Genomic DNA, 25,219 nt, shown 5'->3' with positions numbered 1-25,219 from the left:
GTGTTTGCAAATCAAACTGTCAAACCAATGAAACCAACCCTTATCGCCAGCACTAAAGCAAACTGTTTTAACATGAACCCACTTACCCACATTGACCCCTTACCCAACCCGCCTATCTAATGAACACATAGATGAGTGTTCAGTTCACTATGTGAAATGTATGAACTATAGAGAAGTGGCACTTATAGTTCAGTACCTACTCCATAATCTTACACAATAGTAGAAACCTTAAATATTTGAACACTGCAAAAACAGGAAATAAACAAAAAGAAAAATAATCCCGACAAAACAGCACTATCCTTGTACCCATTTGAGTTGATTACATATATAACAGATTCCATGTTGTGAACAAATATTTTCTTACAAAATCACATGTTTTTCACTAAATTACATATGATATATGGTTAACTCATCAAGAATCAAACAAACATTTCATCACTTTCAGATCAAATTTTCACAAACAACACAGAATCAGAGTTGGTGAATAAAATAACAGGAATTGACTAAGCCACTTGAAATCAGTATTAAGCATAATAGTAATAATGATCAGAAACGATGAAAAAACATAAGAATTTAACCAAAACAAATCTAAGAAAGCATGACCAAAACCAAATTCCAAGTGAGATTGATTCAAATCATCGAGAGAATACCTTATAGACAGAAGAATAACAAACTTAAAGAAACAAAAATCTGAAAACGAATTAGCGTGAAGTACCTTGCTAAGTTGAGATGAAGGAGGATCAGCAGTGGCAATGGCATCTGGATGCAATCGTGATCATTGTTAAATGTTGTAACTTACAGTTCTAGAGGGTAGGGTTAAGTCTGTGTAAAATAGACGCCAGACTGCTAGCTGAGCATAGAGAAAGAAGTGCCTGCAACCCAAAAAAAAATTATTTATTATATCAAATCCTTATAAAAAATTATTAAAGAAATGATTAACTGATGGAAGAACTCTTTATCAGCATTTCGCATTCCCTTCAACATCAAGTCTTCCATTGCTGCCAATAATATTTTTGTGGCTTCTACATTGAAGCGGATTGGGACAAAGGACAATGGATTCAGGTTGAAACGAGTCGGGTCGAATTTGTTGATCAGCATAAGATCAGGTCGAATTTGGCATCAATTCTCATGAGATTTCATTGACGGGATGTATGGATGAACCGATGACTGAATAGAGAAACTCATCAAGATTCAACTTTTTTTATCTCTCGAGCTGTCAAGCAGAACTGAGTAAACTGCTTATTCAATCAGATAAAATAAATCATCAAGTAAGACATTAAACCGTACTTACTGGGTAATCAGGTTGATGTTTGAGGATGTGCGTGTAAACAAGTGTGAAAGTATATGGGCTCTCAACTGATGCAAGCTCTCTCAAAAGGTATTACCAGCACGCCAAGCTCAAGCTCTCATAGGTAATTCGAGCTCGAGGTTAAGCCTGGTCGGGCTCGGCTCATTTGCACCCCTATATGACTTGTAAACAGTACATACGACCAACAGAAAAATTAACCAAACATTTGAAATCCAAAAATAACCAACAAGAGCAAAATTAAATCTCAAAAGTGACATAGCAACACATTAGAGAGACTAATCATGGGCTAGATCTCAAGTATTAGTAGCCCTGGTGTAGATCTGCTGGCTAGCATGAGCAGATACCATCCTTATTGCACCTCTTGCCATCAAATCCTTAATCGCATTACGTGCCAAAGAACCATTGATCTAAAAGAAATATAACATGTGACTATCATGAGACCAAAATCCAAAACAAATACACAAAATTAACTGTCGTTAAATAACTCAGTTTCAATCTTTTATTCCGTTATCTAACCAACTACTTTTACTCATTATACAATGAGGTGAGTTTGTTTTCTGTTAATTATTTTATTGATCTACGTATATAACTAAATTTATACATTTATAACTATAAATATAAAATTCATATATATCAGAGCATATGTTTATTAGTTATTTTAATCCTAATTACATATAATAATTTTTATAATGTAAAATACATTATTTAAACACAAATTACAATATATTTATCCATAGATTATAGGCTCGTTTAGACTTGTGAAGCTAATCAAGCTTGACTTATGAACCTTGCACTCAGACTCCTTTACTAAAGGACCCTCAATATCAATTCACAGAAACAGTTTTCTTAAGAAGTCTATACCTTAAAGGCACATAACCAATCTGAATTAAAAACACGAGTAGCAAAAAGAAGGATTAGCAAAAGAAATTGCAATAATACCCTTAATCTGTCGGAGAAGATGGAAGGAGTGATGAGGGAACTTTGGAGCTTCAGAAAGAAGCTTGTCGTATGTTGCCTTGTCAAACAAAACCATATTGTTGACCTTCTCCTTTTGCTTTCCTTTGCTCCACTTCTGCAGGACATTTCAGTAACACTATTATCCTCCATTAATTAAAAAAAGCAACAGTATATATATATATACACACACACATATATAATCAATCAACAAACTGAAACTACAAGTTAATAATGTATGCACTTGGATTTAGAAAAAAGCGAGACATTTAAGTCTCCAAAACAGGCACAAAATAAAGTTCTATATACAACCAAATATGCTTTATGTACAAACAAAAGTTCTCTCGCATATCAAGTTTCAAGTAAACCACTCTTGGTTTTAAAAAGCAAAAGGCGCCCAAATACGACGAGGTCTAAAACCGAGGCGCGAAGCGCGAGGCGCAAAAGTGGCGGGCTTTGGGCTTTTTAAAACCAAGTAGTGAAAAGTAGTTTATATCAAGTATAAACTTGATAGGAGCTCTGAGCCAGATGCTGAATTTTATTAAAATGATATTTAAGCGAATATACCAAAAAGGCACTTTACATGCATCTTTTGAATGTTGGAAAGAACTGATAGCTTGTTGTCTATCTCTGGCAGATGCATCACGTCCATCTATACGTACAAACTTAATCCCCTTCTCACATAGGAATTCCTGTTGAATTTATAGACATCATGATAAGTACAATATGAACCGCCAGCGTACTTTCAGATGTATAAAAAAATCCCATTCAGGTATTACTACAAAAGAACGAAGAAAAGGTAAAAGCAGACGGCTAGAATCAAGTTTGATTGGTTTAGTTTTTAGCTAACATAAAATGGTGAACCAAACATAAAATAGAATTCTTCATCACCTGTAATCTATCAGTAACCTTATGATAATGAACAAAAATTATCATTTTATGAGAGCTTTGACTCGAGTCAAACTTTTCATCATCATCAGACTCAGCGATGATTGGATGCAAAAGTAACCACTCTTTGAATCCTGCTAGTTTGGCAATACTGATATCTTGATTGGATGTCTTGGAGAGTTGCAACAATCATCATCATCTAAAAGCAAGAAAAATAACAAGTTCTTACATCAGAACAAAACTCTTTTTACATACAAAACAAATGAAATGCTGAAATCTTACTTTCTCCATCATGTTTATTAGGTTCATCGGAAAGAGCATCTTCAACCTCATTTTCCGTTGAAGCGTCATCATTTACCATCCTGCAAACTTCTTTTGCAAAATCAATATCTGATTTCTTGAGAACCAAGTTAATGATCTGTCGTCTTATGGGTGGTAATTGCATCAAGACATGATCCTTCAGTCGTCTTATCTATATGACAGAAATTCAAGATATTAACTGAAAACAAACAATACATAACAAGGGAATCCACAACCACAAGTACAAAAAACTGACCATAACAGTCTGCTTCAGTAACACATTCAGTTCCTCCAATCGAATGCCCTTTAACCAAAACCCTCTCTTTTCTGGTTCCAAGGGTCTATAAACAAAGTATTTCACTGTTAGAGTAAAAACGATTCAAAATATATAATTTTTCTGAAAATGAACAATAATTCTGTAAAAAAAACAAATTATCATACCCCTGATGGCACAGACTCCAATCGATCAATCCTGAACAACCCATCCTGACAATATCATTAACTAAAGTTAAAACATGCACCAAATAACATATGTTTTTAAGGGCAAAGATGTTAAATTGTTGGTATTTGTAGCACAAGAAATACCTCATAAAGAAGAGACTGCAAAGAAGACCTAAGTTGAGATGACCTCCACCACTGTTTGGAGGAGCAGATCTTTCTTCAACGGCGAGGACGGGTTGTGTTGAGGAACCCTAGAAGGGAATTCAAACATCCACTTATTGATTTGGGCTCTGATGAGTTTGTACTTTGTAGGGTTTCTTGAGAGAGAATGTCGGCCAGATTTTGAGATTTGATTTTGATTTGGGCTCTGATGAGTTTGTAGGGTTTCTCTGAAGACTCTCTTTCCCATCTTTCTCTCTCTCTTCTCGTTCTCTCTCTGACGGATTTGCGATTAGACACAAGATAGCACGGATATGGGTGAAGAAGATGAGGAGTAAAAGGCAAGACGACATGATAAACAACGATGATTGCAGGCTTCACTCGGGTAGGTGGCCGCCGGTGTCATCAAGGGCGGATCTGATGGGTAGTAGGAGATGAATCGAGAGAAAGGGGTAGATCTATAGATCTAGATCTGATGGAATTTGAGAGAGAGAGAGAAGAAGAGATCATGTGGATTTGAATTTTGAAATGGGCTTTTAGATTTAAGTATGACCGCCAAAAAGGGTGTTATTGGAAAGATAAATATTTATGTGCTTTAAAAACTTGTACATTATGCATTAGGGATGTTTTAAGGAAATTTCAATGACCTTAAGAAATCCTTTGGATATGTATATTATATATAGTATAGATATATAGAGAGATAGAGTGAAAAATATGTTAGAATAAAATTTAAGGGATTTGGGAATAGAATCACACTAAGACTATGTGTAGTGGTAAATCAAAATAATGCCTCTACCATGTCACATTATTCGACACGTGTTATCCCAGTCAGCATAGGGCATTATAGCATAAAGTAGTGTAGTGAGGCATTATTCCAATAACCCCCATGCAATCATTTCCCAATTATTTTTTTTTTAAAATTAAAACATAAAAAACTTCATTAATTTAAAATAAAAATTACACTAGTTGAAATAAAAAAAAAACAGAAAATAAAAAAACAGAAAATAAAGAAACCGAAAAAAAATAAAGTTAAAAAAAAAGAAGATAATCTAGAGTCCATATTTTTCTCGAATTTTTTGGCGACGCATTTGCGCAAGGATCAACGCATCGCCTTGGAGGTGGTCGATAGGTTTGGACAAAAACTCAATGTCCTTTTCCATTTGGCCATAGCGCGGCGCTTAGGGTTCACGAGACACCTGCAACCTCGTATCACCTTTATGTCTCTGCAACTTATGTCAGTCAAACCATCAAATCACCTTTTGTCGACCTAAGCGCCCCGCTATGGCCATAGCGTGACGCTTAGAGGTGTGAAAATAATTTCCTGCGTGTGGGATTAGTATAACCCTATAGAAATTACACTCCAATAGATATAGATGATCGATTGTGAATGATCTAACACCGTTTTGTAGAGACATGAAAAGCCTAACCTTATATACATCAATCTTGTCACAGAAAAAGGCTGAAATAGATCACCATCATGTGATTTTTTTTATTATCGTCTAAACAATAAGAATTAAGAAATCAAAACCAAAACTATAAATAGTGATTTGTTTCTACTAAAGTAAAATGTGACTTCAATAAGGAAATCACGACTTCAATAACACAATTGATATTACATTATACAGTAAAATGAAAACAGAAAAAAAATCATAATAAAATTACACAGGAATTCGTTAATCTAATCAACTAAAGGTTATCTTTTCGAAGATGGAGGCCAAAGTCGATAAGGTTTTTAGTGAGGTTAGATCGTTGGGGTTTTTATGGTTTAATAATAGGTCTGGAAACAATCATATCTCATGGTTGGATTGGTGTAATTTTGATTTGATGTAAGGTTTTGTTGTGTTCACGCCCGGTTTTCGGGTTTGGGGTGTTTAATGAAGTTAGCGTTTCAAAAAAAAAAAAAAAAAAAATCAACTAAAGGTTATTTGTTCATATCTAGGACCGTCTAAACTATGTATGAATAAATGAGTTTAATAAATCATTTCTGTATTAATTTCATTTCGTTAAAATTAAAATATATTTTAGACGTTATATAAAATCACATTTTAAAACCTTTTATATATTTAGAAAACTTTTATAAAAAGCCTCAATTTCAAAATTTTCTTTAAGAGGCCTTATGATGAACAGTCCTTGTATGCTTGGTGTCGCGACTCACGTCTACTACCGAATAACAAAGAGCGGGTGATTAATGTGTAGATGTAAACACACAATCAAAAAGAATCGTCGAGAGGTGGCCTGGCCACAAGTTAATTTGCAGATGTAAGCGAGTTTGTTTATTTTATTTAAGAAACTACTGTATTTCAATTCAAGATGAACAAAATATTTTATGGGTTTCGTTAAAAGGTGACAAAATATGTGGGCCATATGGGTTTGGTAACATGTCAAATCAAAGTGTATTTGATAAGCTCTAATAAATGGCTTATCTATTTTTTGATTTTAAAGAAGTTTAACGTAAGTTCATTTGAAGAAAAACTTTGATGGTGCAAGTATTATTTCATTTATAATTACATATTAAAACTTGTAAACATCTTTATCAACCTATAGAATTGAGAAAACTGACCACGAGGTGAGCATGGATTTCTTGTAATTTATACACATATAGTTATAGTTAGGGGACCCGGGTGGAAAACTTTTACCCCGTGATGATTCTATTTAACGAGTTATACAATCCCAAACACCACCGCCACTCAATGTTATAACGCATCAAAATGAAAACGCGTTGAATATATCACGTGTGAAGAAGTATTGGGTGGTGAAGAAAATTGTTGATTGTGAGGGAAATTGTTCGGTGTGGTGGTGAGTGATGGACATTTTCACTAAAATCCACCCCTAGTGATGGAATAATGCTTGATGACATGACAGAACTTGATTGGAAGTTGTGAGTGAGTGATGAGTGATGACCACCCCTACCCCCTTTAATACCTATAATCATAAGGTAAAAGATCAAATACAAATAAAGTTAACGTACAAAACGTACGAAGTGAAGGAAAAGACAAAAAAAAAAAAAACGCGGTGACATTTTCGTAATTGTGAGTAACTATCAAAATTACTCTATAAATGATCGTGTAGAGTAATTTTGATCTTTTGTAGCGTAATTTTGTAAAATGTTCTTGTAGAGTAATTTTGTTCTTGTAGGTTAATTATCAAAATTATCAAAATTACTCTACAAGTGTATCAAAATTACTCTGCATCAAAATTACTTTACAAGTGAATCAAAATTACCTTGCAAGTTATCAAACAACATACAATTCAAAATTACTCTACAAATGATCCTGTAAAGTAATTTTGATCTTGTAGAGTAATTTTGTAAAATGATCATGTAGAGTAATTTTGATCTTGTAAAGTAATTTTGTTAGCATTTAGTTATGTGGTTTAGCTTTATGGTTTAGTTTTTAGCTTTTAGTTTGGGTGGGGGGGGGTAGTGTAATTTTGATAATTACCCTACAAGAACAAAATTACTCTACAAGAATATTTTAAAAAATTACTCTACAAGATCAAAATTACTCTACAGTATCATTTGTAGAGTAATTTTGATAATTACCCTACAACCAGAAAATTACAAAAATGTCACCGTGTGCTTTTTGCTTTTTCATGCTATTCGTACGTTTAGTACGTTAACTTTATTTGTACAGTAACTTTTCCTAATCATAATCGAATCGAATCAAATCACAAAACTAATTCGTTATAAAACGACTCAAGTATAAAACTTGAATTTTAAGTTATTTACCTAATCATAAAACTCGATTATAAATAACTAAAGTGCCACATCCTATCAAACTATTTTTCAAGGTTAGGTAGTGGTTTATTATACATAGTTGTTGTACATACACGAGTGATGCTATACTAAATTTAAGTGACGTTATCATACGAGTTCTAAGACAAGGCGAAAATGGTCATACCACAGCCTGACCTTGTCACTGGTTACATATGTCACATTTCTGTATTAGTGTATCACATCATACATTCATACTAGCTGTACAAACTAGGCATGTAAACGAACCGAACGTTCATGAACTGTTCGTGAACTTGTTTGGCGGGAAGTTCGTTTAATTAAATGAAGTAATGAACGAACATGAATACACAATGTGTTCGTTCATTTATGTTCGTAAACGTTCGTTTAAATTTTAGTAAATACATAAATAGTTGTATTTATATAAACATTAGGTTTTCTAACTACTATCTAAATATAATTAATTAGTAATTGAGTTTTCTAGTAATAAAAAAAATAAATAATGTATCTAATCGTTTACTTAATATTTATATAAAAAAGCTACTTAATTTATTGTCTATGAACCCTAATTTAGATGTGTTTTCGAATGAACTGTAATATATTAAACTTGTTCGTTTGTGTTCACTAATGTTAAATTTTGTTTGTTTATATTTGTTCAGTTACGTGCATTTGTGCTCGTTTATGTTTGTTCAATCATGCTAATTTATATTTATTCAAATATGTTCAATTAAGTTTATTTTGTTTATGTTCATTTAGGCTTTAAACGAACGAACATAAACGAATACGAACATGCTCGATTTCTAAATGAACGAACACGAACATAAAATTGTGTTCGATTATATGTTTGTGTTCATGTTCATGTTCGGCGAAAGTTAAATGAACGAACCCGAACATGCCTATATTCGTGTTCGTTCGATTCATTTACAGGTATAGTACAAACCAACGACATCAACCCATAAGGCTGCATACCACGTTATGGCTCATATGAAATACCATTTTCCTCATGTAACACAACACGTATAACAACAACACACACTTTATGACTTGTTATATAATGCAACATAGGCGAGACAAAAGTAACCCACGATTATTCATCACAATCACGAAACTCTCCCAACAACATACTTATAATATTCTTCATATTTCTTTTTAATCTTGATTCCAGTTTCGTATTACCAATTCGTAGATAACACACATCACAATGCATTCCGATCACAACAACATCGATGACAACGGTTACGAACCTAACCGTATGAGCGATGAGGGTTCACCCATGTTGATGTCACCATGGAACCAATCATCTCCAGGGTCTACTACTAGTCCTGAGGATGGTCTCATCGGCTCCATGGTTCGGGAGGAAGGCCACGTTTACTCGCTTGCGGCCACCCGAGGCCTCCTCTACACCGGATCCGACAGCAAGAACATACATGTGTGGAAGAACATGAAGTTGTTCACTACTTTTAAGTCAAACAGTGGTTTGGTGAAGGCGGTTATAATATCCGGTGACAAGATTTTCACTGGACATCAAGACGGGAAGGTTCGAGTTTGGAAATCGAACTCCAAGGATTCAAGAGTTTATAAACGAATCGGGACTTTTCCGACGTTGTTTGACATACTCAAGAGCTCGATGAAGTCGAAGAATTACGTTGAGGTATAGATTACAAACATCTACTTTCATTAAAACATTTTCAAAACCAATGTTATGTCGAGAACTGTTAGAACTTTACGCATTGCTCTTGCTCTAAGTGTAATATATAAGATTTTGTAACTGTTATTATTAATTCTAAAAATAACGCGTCCCCTGTTTGATATAAATCATCAAGGTGAAGCGCCACCATACGACGCTATGGATCAAGCATTGTGACGCCGTTTCCTGCCTCGCTATCGACGAAGAAGAAGGTCTACTTTACACAGGATCATGGGATAAGACATTTAAGGTGTGGAAAATATCAAACTCAAAATGCCTAGAGTCAGTGAAGGCGCACGACGACGCCGTCAACTCTATCGTATCCTCTTTGGACGGTCTGGTAATCACCGGATCTGCGGAGGGGTCCGTGAAGGTGTGGAAGCGAGAAGGGCGAGGAAAGAACATGAAGCATAGGTACATGCAAACACTACTAGATCAAGAATGTGTGGTGACCGCATTAGTGGTGTCGAAAAGTGGTTCGATTGTGTATTGTGGGTCCTCGGACGGGATTGTGAACTTTTGGGAGGAGTTGTCGCATGGCGGCGTCATAAAGGGGCATAAGTTGGCGGTTTTGTGCGTTGCAGTTGGTGGGAACTTGGTTTTTAGTGGGTCCGCCGATAAAACCATATGTGTGTGGAGGAGGGTGGGGTCCATCCACACGTGCTTGTCGGTCCTGACCGGACATGTGGGGCCGGTGAAGTGTGTGGCAGTTGAGAAGGATGCGGAGTCTAGTGACAAATGGGTGGTTTATAGTGGTAGTTTGGATAAATCGGTGAAGGTGTGGAGAGTGTCGGAGTAGGTGGGGATATGTAGCAAACTGCGATGGTGCAATGCCAGAAAGTTTCATGGTTTTAGTGGACCGTTGAGATTGGTTTTTATGAGTGGGTTCTGAATTCTGATTGTAGATTTATATCTATGGGTAGTGTCGAAATTTTAAATGATTTTTGATCTCGTTTTCATGTTATATTGGTAACTAGTGTTAATTGGGCGTTGTGCGAAACGGTTCTAAATAAATTTTATATCCAAACATATTATATATATAAATTGTGGTAGCCGAACACATGCTATTTTTGGTTTAATATCCGGATCACACACATTTTATAATTATATATAAATTGTGGTAGCCGAACACCACCATTAATGGGTATGTATAGCGAGTGTTTAGTCAGCACAGAATGCGTTTAAGCATGTCTCTTTGTACATACTATGCATCACATCCTATAATCTCCATGAAGATATCTTGATCGGTAGTGAACATGGGGTAGCCTACTTAGTAGAGTTACTTGTCTCTAGGTTTAAATCTAGGAAAAAAGATAATTTAAATTAATTGGTGTAATAAAATACTAGTAACATTTGCGGTTAAAAAAAATCTTAATCGTCTCTAGGTTAATTCTGAGAAAAAAGATAATTTAAATTAAATTAATTGGTGCAATAAAATAAAATAGTAGTGACATTTGCGGTTAAAAAAATCTTCATCATATAAAAAATGCATCGTTCTAAGAAAATGTTGTTCCATTTTCACATTACCAGAACCGGCCCAATAGTTAAAAAAGCTATAGCCTATAGCTTTTGTGCAAAACAATAAAAAAATTGGCCCATAAATATAGTTATTAGGCCGAATGGCCGATCACAAATATTGATATAAACAAGACCAACTGTTTCTGAGTTATTTATTATTAGGTCGTTAGCAAGACCACAAAAATAAGTTCATTTACTAAAGGACACAGAGCTTCACTAATTGAGCTCAAATAGTTTTATGAGCCTAGTCTATTACTTACACGAGGTTTTTTTTTCTATTTTTTTATTTTTTTATTTTACATATTAAATATAAGTTTATATATCAACTATGATTATAATTTTTTTTAATAAATTAACCAAATAATATATGTTATGTTACACATTAAAATTATTGTTATAAATATAGGGTAAAGTTCTTGTACAAATAATCTTAACATACTAAACATACAAATTGAAGGAAAACTCAAAAAGATAAGGTGACATTTTTGTAATTATCAATAACTATCAAAGTTACTCTACAAATATACTTAAAAAAACCTAACCACTCCCCCCACCCCCAAAAAAAACCTAAACCCCCCCCAACCCCCCAAAAACCTAAAAAAAACCTACCCCCCCACCCCCCAAAAACCTAACCCCCCCCACCCCCAAAAACCTAAAAAAAACCCTAACCCACTCCCCCCCCAACCCCACCCAAGCTAAAATGCTAAAAACTAAACCCCCAAAAAACCTAAAAAAATAAAAAAAAAACACACAAATTATTTTATTTTATTTTTTTAACATTTTTTTATTAAAAAATCGCTACTTTTAGTAGCAGCCAAATTTTTTTTTTTTTTTTTTGCTAATGAAATGTAGCGATTTTTTAATAAAAATGTTAAAAATTTTTTTTGTGTTTTTTTAGGTATTTTTGGTTGTAACTTTGATAGTTGGTGGTAATTACAAAAATGCCACCTTGTCTTTTTGGGTTTTCCTTCAATTTGTATGTTTAGTATGTTAAGATTATTTGTATTTGATCTTTTGCCTATAAATATATATAAATTAGAGCTGGCAATCATAATCCGAGCTGACATTTACAGGTTGGTTTGGGTAATTTTTTCCCATCACCGGGTTCCTTTGGGTATAGCAAAAGTAGAGGACGGGTCAAAGTGGATTTCTAACGAATTCTTGATCTGGAAGATCGGGTCACAATGGGTTGAGGCAGGTGACCAACGGGTCAAAACGGGTCAAGATAGGTAACGAACGGGTTCTTGTTGTTCATATCGAAGACGGAAGAGTGAAGAGTAAAACATGCTAAAATCCGTGTACAGTAAGCCTCCTTCATCTACCGCCTTGGCCGTCGTCCACCACATTCGTTTATTGCCTCTATTTCTGAAGAGACAGGCATAAAAGTCACAAAATCGATTCTCATATTTCTTTGAATGAATCACCAACAAAACTTAATATCTTAGTTTAGTTTTTGTTTCTTCACAATTTCTCTGTGTAATTTCTGTGTGTGAGAGTAGAGAGGGTTGAAGAGTGGTAACGGAAAAACGCTGTGGGTAATGAAGATAGGATATATACGTGGGTGAGTGATAACCATATAATTTGCTTCTTTTTGATTTTTTTATTAGTACAACTAGTATTTTGCGTGCCACGCGTTGTGGCGGCGCAAGACGGGTGGAAACGTGTAATAAGATAACACACGTCTTACCAAAATACACGAGAAAAACTACACTACTCATGACCTTGAACTTGGTGCTGTTGTTTTTGCATTGAAGATATGACGACACTACCTTTATGGTACTAAGTATGTGGTCTTCACTGACCATAAGATCCTTCAGCACACAACATGCGAAAACGTCGCTGGGTGGAATTGTTAAACGACTATGACTGCGAAATTCGCTACCATCCAGGTAAAGCAAATGTCGTGGCCGACGCTTTTAGTCATAAAACTCATGTCAAGAGTGTTCGTTGTTTTCAACCCGTGGAAGATCTTCGAAACCGCATTCGAGAAATGCAATACTCGTCTGTTAACGAGGGTAACCTCTATAACGAGATGAAGTGTGGTGCTGATGATTAACTCGTAACCAAATCCGATGGTATTCTTTACTATCTCAATCGCGTTTGGGTGCCAAATCGTGATGACCTTTGAGATCTCCTAATAAGGAGGCACACAAGACTTGATACTCTATTCATCTTGGTGCTGACAAGATGTACCACGATCTGTGTACGTCTTATTGGTGGTCTGGCATGAAGAAGGATATCGTCACCTTTGTTTCGAAGTGTCTCACATGCTCAAAGGTGAAAGCTGAACATCAATGTCCCTCTAGTCTACTCGAACAACCAGAAATTCTTGTCTGGAAATGCGAGTATCGCTATAGACTTCATCACCAAACTTCCTCGTACTTCTTTTGGTTATGATAATATTTCCTCCCCATTCGTGAAGATTACAAAGTTGAGAGACTAGCTCGTATCTACACGAATGAAGTCATTTGTCATCAAGGTATCCCCATTGTCATCATCTTGGACCGTGATGGTCGTTTTACCTCTCGTCTTTGGAAAATGTTTCAAACCGCTCTTGGTACTCATCTTTATCTTAGTACCGCTTTCCATCCTCAGTCCGACGGTCAAACCGAGCGCACTATCCAAACTTTAGAGGATATGCTTCGTTCATGCGTAATCGATTTTGGTGGCAATTGGAATATGCACTTGCCTTTGATAGAATTTTTCGTATAATAAAGTTATCACGTGATGTGTGTAAAATGCAACATATAAAACACATCAATTAAGGCATAAAACTAACCCTTTTTAAGTACTAATGTTGGAAAAAGAGTGTTTTTGTCTTCCTTTTGTATTTTCAGGATGAAATGAGCTCAAAATCACAAAAGAAGCAAAAAGACCACTAATTCTACCATAAATACAAGAAAAGGAACAAAAGTAAACTGCCCGGACCCTCAACGGCACCTCCCAAGACAAAGAGAAGAGAACAGAAGTCTGAACACGCCCCGTGTTCAGTGAACACGGGGGCGTGCCCAGGAAGCAGCAGAAAAGACAAACCAGTAGAAGCTTCCATTGCTCACCACGGAGCCGTGCCCAGCGGACACGGGGGCGTGTTGAAAGTACAGCAGGCGCATTAATTGTAATTCGCAATTACAATTAATGAAGAGAGAGAATGTCAGACGGGCACGGGGCCGTGTCCAGCGGACACGGGGCCGTGTCCAGCGTTCTGTTCAGCCTATAAATAGAGGAGCTTGGCTTCATTCTCTCTCATCCCTTGGCACACCACCTCTCTCACACTTCATCCACCACCCACCACCACCATAACACCATCATCCACCACCATCATCCATTGTCCATCATAGAGTGTGTGAGTCGTCTCGGGATCCAAGATTGATCGTAAGAGTTCTTGACAATCAAGGCCATGTTTGCCTAAGTCTCTTACATCACTTGGTGAAGACAAGTGTTTAGTATAATACTTTTTATTTTTAATCTTTTGCACTTTTTATTTGGTTTTGTATTAATGACTTTAATAACTAGTTACTTATGTTGAAGGTGATCTTTCCTTATCGTTTGTCCGTGGTGTCTTGGCGTTATTTTACTGTCTATATAAAATAAAAGATTTTCACCATTCATATCTCCACGGTCTATATGGAGGTATGTTGGCTACCTGGTCGGGGGTTAAGGGAACGGTTTGGTAAAGGTCTTGCCCTTGTTCAGAGTTTAGAGGTCCTGCTTGGGACCTGGGTCAAATTTAGTAGGATCTCCTTCAATGCCCATAGGTATTGGATGGCGGGGATCCAAACTCTTTGACCCCCTCATAAGCTAACTACTATTAATACTATAACCCGGCTATTTAGGACTGTATCCCTGCTGACTCAGACTACTTAGCCGAGGGTAACGTCACCGCCAAAAGCGGGGCCTACCATAATTTGCATTAATAACTTAATTCATTATCTTTCAATAATCCGACCCTTTAGGATTGTATCCTTGCTGACTCAAACTACTGGGTTGAGGGTAACGTCGCCTTCAAAAGAGGGGCCTACTACAATAACTAAGATAATCTCTTAAACAAGTGCAAAAGTGCGAAAATAATCAAAGGTTATACTAATACACGTGTCGGATCCAAGTGATTCATCTTGTCTATCTGTTTTTATTTTATTTTCTTTTTCAGCATTTAGTTAGTTTTTATTTTTCTTAGTTTAAAACATTTTTCTAACTTTTTGATTTGATTAGACGTTGAGGATAAACCGGTATTAAAAGCTCTTGTGTCCTTGGACGACCTCGGTATCTTACCAACACTATACTACGTCCACGATGGGTGCACTTGCCCATATGTGTGTTTAGTGTTAGTAAATATCGTGTTTTATAAATTTAAAACTTGGCTAAAAGTGTAAAAAGGGCTTAAATATATATCTAAAAACATATATACACTAACACGCATCAAGTTTTTGGCGCCGTTGCCGGGGACACAAGGATTTTAAGAAAGTTAGGAATCAACGGCCTAATCATCTTTTTATTTTTCTTTAATTTTTAGGATTTTTTTTTAGATTTTTCAGCTTCTGCAGAGCTCAGCACGGGGCCGTGCCCGCTGAACACGCCCCCGTGCCCAATCATTGGAACTGGCAATCCTGTTTTATATCAGACAGTAGGCTGAACACGGGGCCGTGTCCACTCAACACGCCCCCGTGCCCAAGATTCAGTTGCTGAAAACAGAACCGTTTGATCCCGGCGGTTGGTAACTTCTGATACAAACATGAGTAATAGTGATTCTTTTTACTTTCGGCACTCTTATGGTTTGTGGTGTCAAATATGTGGAGGCGAACACGAGGAATTAAAATGTTTCTTCCTCACTTATAGGCCACACTATATAGACCCACCAATTCCTTGTAGCCTTAAGAGGGGCGAAAGTAAAAATAAACACTATTTCTCCCTCGAATGCGCCCAACCGGATATTCTAGGAGATATGCTCCTTGACGAGCTATTTCAACTAGAAGAACTACTTCTAAATTGGTCAAAAGAACTTAGGAAGGACTTCTTAGATCCATCCCAAGATGATGACCATGAGGAAATGTTGGAACCGCATTCTGACAACCTCGTTGCTCCCAAAAATACCTTTCTTCCTGGACAAGACGTGGACGATAGTCGTCCCTGTGCCGATTGTGCCGTGAAGGACTCCCCATCGACCTCGTTCGGTGCATACATAGACCTGAGCGATTCGGCATACACCTTCTTTAACGAGAGCCCGGGAAAGGGTTGGACTTGTCCACCTAGAATGAAAATAGGAATTACCCTCACCGATAACCTCTTGCGTTCTCGCCTTAGTATAGGACAATTAAGGTATCTTAGGCATTTTGGGGTTGTTCCAACAAGTCAGGAGCCACCCGATACAAGTTAGCTCCTTAGAAAAGACAAAACTCCATAAAACAGCCCTCCGACACGGGGCCGTGTCCGGTCACCACGACCCCGTGTTCGCTCAGAAGATTTTCTGCTGATTCTGTCAGAATACGGACAAAATGTGTCAGGATTTTCTCTGCACACGGGGCCGTGTCCGGCGGACACGGGGCCGTGTTCAGTGTGCTGTCGTTTTCTTTAAATGCAGCCTGAATCCTGCTCATTTTTGACCACTCCACCAAGCAGAGATCCCTGGAATCTTCACATATACCATCCTAGGTAAGTACCAAAAGAAGGTTCCTAAGGACCATCTTATCTTTTCCACTTTTGTTCATTTCCTCTTCTTCCAAAAATTTTTCAAACCCTACCTCCATGGAAGCTTGGAAACCCATGATTCCAACCTTCTATGCAAGGTTTGTAGGAATTTTCGCTATGGATTCTTGTCTAAAGTTAGTTCCATAACTTTGTTTTTAAATTATCTAAGCTCATAACACGACGAAAGTATACAGAAATAATTTAAAAACCTAGAACCATTAGACAAAAATTCCTGCAGACAGTTGGACAAGGGGCCGTGCTCACTGAGCACGGGGCCGTGTTCGAGGTACTGTTTTGCAAAAATTTAGTTATCCTCGGCTTATTTCGCAGAAAATGGCCAGCCGAAACAGCGGAGCATCTTCAAGGAATAACCGAAATGGAAGAAGATCGTCCACCGCAGAGGATTCCCTAGTAAACTACGTTTACGCTTTAAGGGAAGCCGTGGACGAATTGACAAGTGTAGAAGAAGCTTTAGTGGATCGCGTTAATCATCTGACGATAAGTTTGGAGGGCTGCCTGCAAGAAGTAAACCTTCTGCACCAAAGGATAAACCTTCTTGCTTCCCCGCCTTTGGTTCCGGTGATTACACACAGGGCGTGGAATGTGGTACCCGAGGTTATCATCCCAGCAGAATGGCACGCCTTGCACCAAGTACCGCAACCAAGGGTAGTGCAAGGAGTCCCGGTAAGCGCTCCTCCTCAAGATACCGACGAGAATGAGGCTACCTTCTACCTCCCAAGGGAGATAGAAGAATGGCTTTGAGTGAGAACCTAGGAGCCATGGGCTGAAGAATGTTTCTACATCGGGAAGCTATTCCCGAAATTTTCCTAAATAAGTAGAACCTTTATGATAACCTTATGTACCCCTTAGTTAATTAACTATATTTATGTAATCTCTCTATTAGCAATGTTATGATGGTTTTTATGATTTATGGACTCATGGTGGTAATGGATGAAAAAGGGAACGAGAAAAAATGGAACCATGCAGAAGAACAGAACAAACCGACAAAAATCTCCACAACAGAAGGCTCCACACGGGCCGTGCCCAACCAACACGGCCCCGTGCTGAGCCCCCTGCAGGAAATCACCCAGTTCAGGTAACTGGACACGGGCCGTGTTCAGCGGACACGCCCCCGTGTCCAGGCTTCTGTTTCAATTCTATAATTTTTTGTTACTGGCACTTGACCACGGGGCCGTGCCCGGTCAACACGGGGCCGTGTCCAGAGTGCCAGTAACACAAATCTTTGTTTTTAAACACACTTTTACATATTCAAATCAACCAAAAACTTTATTTTTGGGCACATTGAGGACAATGTGTAATTTAAGTGTGGGGGGGGGATGCTAAAACCTTGGAATTTTGCAAAATCCTAAAACAAGCCTTACACAAAACTCTATTGGAACCGCTAAACACCCCAAATTTTTTTCAAAAACTTTTTTCATTTTTTTATTTTATTTACTTGTCCTAGTTTAAGTTGGGAATAACAAGTTATAAAAGGGTTATATTTTTACAAACTTACAACCGATAGCGTCGTGATAAAAAGAACTAACATAAGAAAATTATGAAACGGTATAACAAGTCTAGCTAAAATTCGATTATATATGCTTGGTCACATTAAAAAAACCCATTCCCACAAAAAGTGAGTTTTGAGCCTTTATTGAGCATAAAAATACACATATTTAGATTAAATGCTCATTTTTCGTTTCTTGTGTGAATAGCCGCTCGGTCTTTACAAATCTAGAACTTGCCACGACGATACATTCCCGGTCTTTACCAACTTAAACCCAAGTAAGTAAATGATGGAGGCATTAGGACTAACTATTTTTCTTTCAAAACCATTATTTTTCATTTTTTTTTACCCAAAATCCCCCTAGAAAACCCCTTTGAGCCTAAACCTTTCATTTCATTACCCCCAAAACAATTTTTTTTTTACCCACCAAAAACCTTTTTCATTTTTTTTCACCTTTATTTTAGTAACAAACTCGGTTTTTCATAAACATACCCTTTACGTGACAAAAAAAAAAAAAAAAAATGAAGTCAAAAACAAACATAAGCTACAAAAAGCTTGTTTGGAGAAATACTTCAAAAATAAATGTCACCAAAAATAAGGTATTTCACGAAAACCGACACTTGTTACGATTTTCGCCCTTTTTACTAACCACTAACCAACCACCCACCTTTAAACCCAAGCCTTCACCCCAAAAGACCTCTTGATATTTACAAAGGTAAAAAGTTAAAAAGGAGGAGGATTGATCGCTTGGCAAGCATATGGAAAATGTAAATCCGTGCCGCTCTCGAGCGATTCACTTAAATATACACCTTCGGCCGAGTGATTGAGTGATCTCCCGTGAGGTATGTGAACTTGTATATAAATGGAATTTTAATAAGGCATGCTATGCCCAAATAAGTAGTTTATCTTATGAAAAGTTCAAAATAAACCATGACGAATAAGATTGTAAATAAGGTAAAAATAGAACCTATACAAACCTTGGATTCCCGACACTCTAGGACAAGTTAAAAAAAAAAAAAAACTTCTCTTCTACCTATTCCATTTGGGAGTGTAAGCCACATTAAAAGAGTTTTGCTTGAGGACAAGCAAAAGTTCAAGTGTGGGGGTATTTGATGTGTGTAAAATGCAACATATAAAACACATCAATTAAGGCATAAAACTAACCCTTTTTAAGTACTAATGTTGGAAAAAGAGTGTTTTTGTCTTCCTTTTGTATTTTCAGGATGAAATGAGCTCAAAATCACAAAAGAAGCAAAAAGACCACTAATTCTACCATAAATACAAGAAAAGGAACAAAAGTAAACTGCCCGGACCCTCAACGGCACCTCCCAAGACAAAGAGAAGAGAACAGAAGTCTGAACACGCCCCGTGTTCAGTGAACACGGGGGCGTGCCCAGGAAGCAGCAGAAAAGACAAACCAGTAGAAGCTTCCATTGCTCACCACGGGGCCGTGCCCAGCGGACACGGGGGCGTGTTGAAAGTACAGCAGGCGCATTAATTGTAATTCGCAATTACAATTAATGAAGAGAGAGAATGTCAGACGGGCACGGGGCCGTGTCCAGCGGACACGGGGCCGTGTCCAGCGTTCTGTTCAGCCTATAAATAGAGGAGCTTGGCTTCATTCTCTCTCATCCCTTGGCACACCACCTCTCTCACACTTCATCCACCACCCACCACCACCATAACACCATCATCCACCACCATCATCCATTGTCCATCATAGAGTGTGTGAGTCGTCTCGGGATCCAAGATTGATCGTAAGAGTTCTTGACAATCAAGGCCATGTTTGCCTAAGTCTCTTACATCACTTGGTGAAGACAAGTGTTTAGTATAATACTTTTTATTTTTAATCTTTTGCACTTTTTATTTGGTTTTGTATTAATGACTTTAATAACTAGTTACTTATGTTGAAGGTGATCTTTCCTTATCGTTTGTCCGTGGTGTCTTGGCGTTATTTTACTGTCTATATAAAATAAAAGATTTTCACCATTCATATCTCCACGGTCTATATGGAGGTATGTTGGCTACCTGGTCGGGGGTTAAGGGAACGGTTTGGTAAAGGTCTTGCCCTTGTTCAGCGTTTAGAGGTCCTGCTTGGGACCTGGGTCAAATTTAGTAGGATCTCCTTCAATGCCCATAGGTATTGGATGGCGGGGATCCAAACTCTTTGACCCCCTCATAAGCTAACTACTATTAATACTATAACCCGGCTATTTAGGACTGTATCCCTGATGACTCAGACTACTTAGCCGAGGGTAACGTCACCGCCAAAAGCGGGGCCTACCATAATTTGCATTAATAACTTAATTCATTATCTTTCAATAATCCGACCCTTTAGGATTGTATCCTTGCTGACTCAAACTACTGGGTTGAGGGTAACGTCGCCTTCAAAAGAGGGGCCTACTACAATAACTAAGATAATCTCTTAAACAAGTGCAAAAGTGCGAAAATAATCAAAGGTTATACTAATACACGTGTCGGATCCAAGTGATTCATCTTGTCTATCTGTTTTTATTTTATTTTCTTTTTCAGCATTTAGTTAGTTTTTATTTTTCTTAGTTTAAAACATTTTTCTAACTTTTTGATTTGATTAGACGTTGAGGATAAACCGGTATTAAAAGCTCTTGTGTCCTTGGACGACCTCGGTATCTTACCAACACTATACTACGTCCACGATGGGTGCACTTGCCCATATGTGTGTTTAGTGTTAGTAAATATCGTGTTTTATAAATTTAAAACTTGGCTAAAAGTGTAAAAAGGGCTTAAATATATATCTAAAAACATATATACACTAACACGCATCATCACGCGAGTATTCAAATGGCACCGTTCGAAGCACTGTATGGTTGTAAGGAAAACGTGGCACTGAGTTTACTTGGGAACTTGAAAGTGAAATGAAGACTAAGTACCCGTATCTGTTCGTTGAGTCTTCCTCTTGAATAAATTTCAGGACGAAATTTCCTAAAGTAGGGGAGATTGTGACGCTTCGTATTTTGTACTTTCCTTATTCAGAAAGTTGTATTTCTATTTTTGGAAACTTGTATTCGTACCATGTTCGTATTTCATTTCCAGATTTGTAATTCGAGACTTCGATCATAATGGAATTTATATTTTATACATACTTATTATACATGCAATCAATCATTTAAATACATCATTACTTGCAAACCGACACTTATTATATGTGCAATTATTCATACATACATTCCCGATACTTGAATTATACATGCATACGCGTTTCATACTTAAAAACATGTCAGAAACCAACTTATTGCACGAAATAATAAAGGAATCAAAGTTCAAGGGCCAAAAGTGAAATAAATCAAACTTGGGCTGATGAATTGGGACGCCATGGGGTGCGAGACTCTAAGCCATTTCTATGGCAGTCCATCAAACCCTCAATCCGCAGATTGTTGTTTTCTCTTCGTGGATTGGCCATTATTCTCTTCCCCAATCACCTTCTAACCTCCTTTAACACCAAAGCCTACCTCCTCTCTATATAAACAAACCACCATTCTCCCATTTTCACTTTCCCAACTCATTTACACACTCAAATTGCTCTCAAATCAGCTGCAACATCAAGAAAAAGCATAATTATTCCAAGTCCAAAAGTGAGTTCAAACTCACTTTTCTTCATCATTTCTTCTACTACAAAGCTTGGAACACCTCCAGGAGTGTTTCCACAGGTTTACCATGGTAAACCAAGGTGGAACATCACCATTTTGAGGTCCAAACTTTCTGTTTTAGAAGAAGTTTTGTTTAATCTTTATGAACATGTTATAATCTTGTATCTACCTTGCCTCTAATCAAGTCCATGGTTAGAGAGCTTGTGTATGGTTGATTCTTATGAGTTTAGAAGTGCAAACACCCTCTAAACTTTCTGTTTTGATAGGGTTTAAACAATCCACAAGTGTTGAAACCATCCAAGTCTACCATAGTCGATATGGCAAGACTTGTGTTTTGGTGAAGGTGTGTGTGACAACCCGAACTTTCAAGGTTAGCATTACTTGATTTCATGACCTCTAGCTCGTATCGTTATGTTTCATCTGCCAATATACGTTGTAATCACGTGTACGCTATGTTAAACTTGCTTCGTTATACTTGAATATTATTGAAAGTATGTGAGCTTATTTGGATATTATATGAACCCATTATTAATAAAACCTAGTCGCACATCATTTCCGAGTCGCACACTTTTGTACGGGCCAAACACCTTCGCCATGTTACTCAATTGTTCTCGGCCTAGATCCCTCGAGCCCGAAACGGAGCCAAAGCTAGGCTTGGCTCACCTAAGCGCATACACACATGACCATGTGTTTGGTTTTCATAATCCTGTAAACACAAAAGGAAATAGCAAACCCTAGCACTCTCTTCCTTCCCTCTTGGATCGACGACAGTTACCTCCTCGAAGCTCTCTCCCTTTCTCGGTTCTAAACACATTCATCCACATCTTCTAGTCTGGTAAGTGTATTATCATGATTTGTTTATGTATGCACGACTGTGTGATAATGATTGGATTATTTATGTGAACGACATGATGATGCCATCGATCTAGGATTGATAGGAAACATGTTTAAACTTGCTTGAACGTATGAAGAATAACATGATCAACTAGGGATTAACATGGTGATAAGAACTCGGTGATTTCTGTGACAATAAATTATTTGGATCTGAATTGGAGGTCATTCATGTTGTAGATCGATGAACTAGGGTTTGCACAATGTTAGTGTTCGATAATTTGGTGAAGTATGATGCTCCTTGATACGGTTACAAGAGGATCATTCATTTAAACAGTTGTGTTATTTGATTTGAATATTGATTTATGATGATTAACTATTAGAAAATGATTAGGGTTTCATGGATTTCAATTGTGGAACTGATTGGATCGAATAGGTGGGGTGTTTACGAGAAAGACGGGAAGGGTTGACTTGGTCAGCCGCACAATGGTGGAAGGCACACACCCCACACCCCATACACTCCCATACCGCACACCTGCATCATACACTTGTACCGTATACTCAAATAATGCACACCGCACACTGCTTTACCGCACACTTATGATTGTACCAGCCATTGTTGCACAGGGTACAAACTCTTCATGCATGACCACACACTATCAGGGGCCGCACACTTCTTGGCATGTCGCACACATGATAATGGGCCGCACAGTCCTTTGGGCTTTACATTTACTTGGGCCATACACGTTACTGGGCCGCCCATTGGCCATTGGGCCACAAATAGAAATTGGACCGCACACTTTTAACCAAGTCGCACACTCTCATTGGGCCTAGAACTAACTGGGCTGTGACAACTCGAAATTTAGAACCCTTCGTTGTGTCTTGATGTAACATGCTTGTACGTTATGTGATTAGTTGACTGATTAAACTTAATGATAGACGTGAACCTTTTTATGTGATATGTGCTTTGTTATGTGTGCATTGTATATATATGTGTACGTGTTATATGTGAACCGAGAACCCAACACGAAACAACAAGGACCCGACTCGAGACCATGTGGTCTCGAGTGAACAGTAACCATTAGGCCAGTTTGGGCTTTGGCCGGTTGGGCCATTTGGGCCGTAAACCCTCACCCGAAACCCATTAAGGGTGCACACACTTGGAACTAGTATATATATACCACCCTTAGTTATTTTTACCATTTGTTGAACATCACAACACACACACTCTCCTACCCTCTCTCACTAAAACTCTAGAACACAAACACACCTCCAAGTTTTCGGATCTAATCGGTTGGCACAAGAACTCTCGGATTTGGACTTCGGATCGGCACACACACACACCTCACCAACCGGTTAGTATTTATGGTGGTTATGGATTTATATTAGTTATGTTAAATGATAAAATGCATGAGATGATGTTTATTGTTAGTGTTTACATGATGATCTTGATGAATATGATGATTCCAATGTGCACAATGTTGATAACCGGTTGACATATATTATATGATGAGTTGTGATATTTTGTGTCTAAATGAAGTTTGAACCACTTATGTTGATAAACATGAAATCGGGTTGCACTTGTCATGAAATCGGACTTATATGAAAACCGAGTTGTGTGTTATGCTAAGTGTTTTGATGCTTGTTCCTAGTTTTGGTTGAATAAGTGTTAAATATGTTATGAACTTGATGAATATGTGTTTGAACATATGAAGAACAATTTGAATGATGGTTGAAGATGTGAAAACCCTTGTGATTTTGATCCATTTTTACTAATAGCCTGATTAGGAAAACTTGTTAGTGAAATTCTATTGGTTGTTTCCTGATTTGGGCCTGATTACATTGTACCATTAGGCTGACTATATCTGAATCAACACGTGAACATGAAAACGACAGCATTCCGACTCGCAATCACGCAGTTGCGACTCGCAACCACAGCGTGACAACTCGAGACCACGCGGTTGCGACTCGCAACCATAACAGGACAAGCCGAGACCACAGGTTACGAGTCCCGTTGCGACTCGAGACCTCAGCATGACGAGCCGAAACCATGGTTGCGACACCGGTTGCGACTCGCAACCACTTATGATCAGCACAAACAGCATGACTCGAGACCATGCTTGCGAGTCCGGTTGCGACTCGAGACCACACTTTTGGGCCTAAGTTAGTGGGCCGGACTTATGAACTTCTGTGCTGCTGTACGTGTTGTTTGGGCCTGTTATCACGAGCCCAACTGTTAGGGCCTCACACTTGGACTTTGGGTTTGTATTTGACTGTTACCTGTGAACTGTTTATGTTAAACGTGTTGCCATGATTATTACCTGTGTACAATACGTGTTGAACATACGTGCACTGCTTGGCTTGAATCTGATACGAATAATACCTGTGATAGGACCTAATTGATTACCTGCAACTTGATTGATCTTTCTGTGATTAACTGCCGAGCAAACCAAGGTGAGTTCACACCCTCTACAAAGCATGGGATTCCCTGGGTTGGGAACGGGGTTAAGGAACGTGGATTCCTCGTCCTCCTTGGGTAGGACGTCAGTGGTTCAGGAATGTGATTCCTCGTCCGGATGGACGGATA

The 25,219-nt window shown here is 37.8% G+C and overlaps 1 protein-coding gene across 1 annotated transcript; it reads left to right on the top strand.

Annotated features, from left to right (window-relative positions):
• Nucleotides 1–8,844: 8,844 nt before the first annotated feature.
• Nucleotides 8,845–10,420, top strand: LOC110917868 (protein JINGUBANG). Its single transcript, XM_022162318.2, has 2 exons — nucleotides 8,845–9,432; nucleotides 9,605–10,420. The coding sequence occupies exons 1-2, from the start codon at nucleotides 8,983–8,985 to the stop codon at nucleotides 10,265–10,267; spliced, it is 1,113 nt and encodes a 370-aa protein (XP_022018010.1). The 5' UTR covers nucleotides 8,845–8,982; the 3' UTR covers nucleotides 10,268–10,420.
• Nucleotides 10,421–25,219: the final 14,799 nt, after the last annotated feature.

The sequence above is a fragment of the Helianthus annuus genome, chromosome 16 (assembly GCF_002127325.2).
Source record: "Helianthus annuus cultivar XRQ/B chromosome 16, HanXRQr2.0-SUNRISE, whole genome shotgun sequence".
NCBI lineage: Eukaryota > Viridiplantae > Streptophyta > Magnoliopsida > Asterales > Asteraceae > Helianthus > Helianthus annuus.
Note: the sequence above shows the minus strand (reverse complement) of the source record. Positions and strands in the feature narration are given on the sequence as shown.

What these genes read in the sequence shown, in the direction of transcription:
- LOC110917868 (XM_022162318.2), top strand. Translation starts at nt 8,983, where the DNA reads ATGCATTCCGATCACAACAACATCGATGACAACGGTTACGAACCTAAC. An exon ending in AGTCGAAGAATTACGTTGAG is followed by an intron (nt 9,433 to 9,604) that starts GTATAGATTACA and finishes TAAATCATCAAG; the next exon opens with GTGAAGCGCCACCATACGAC.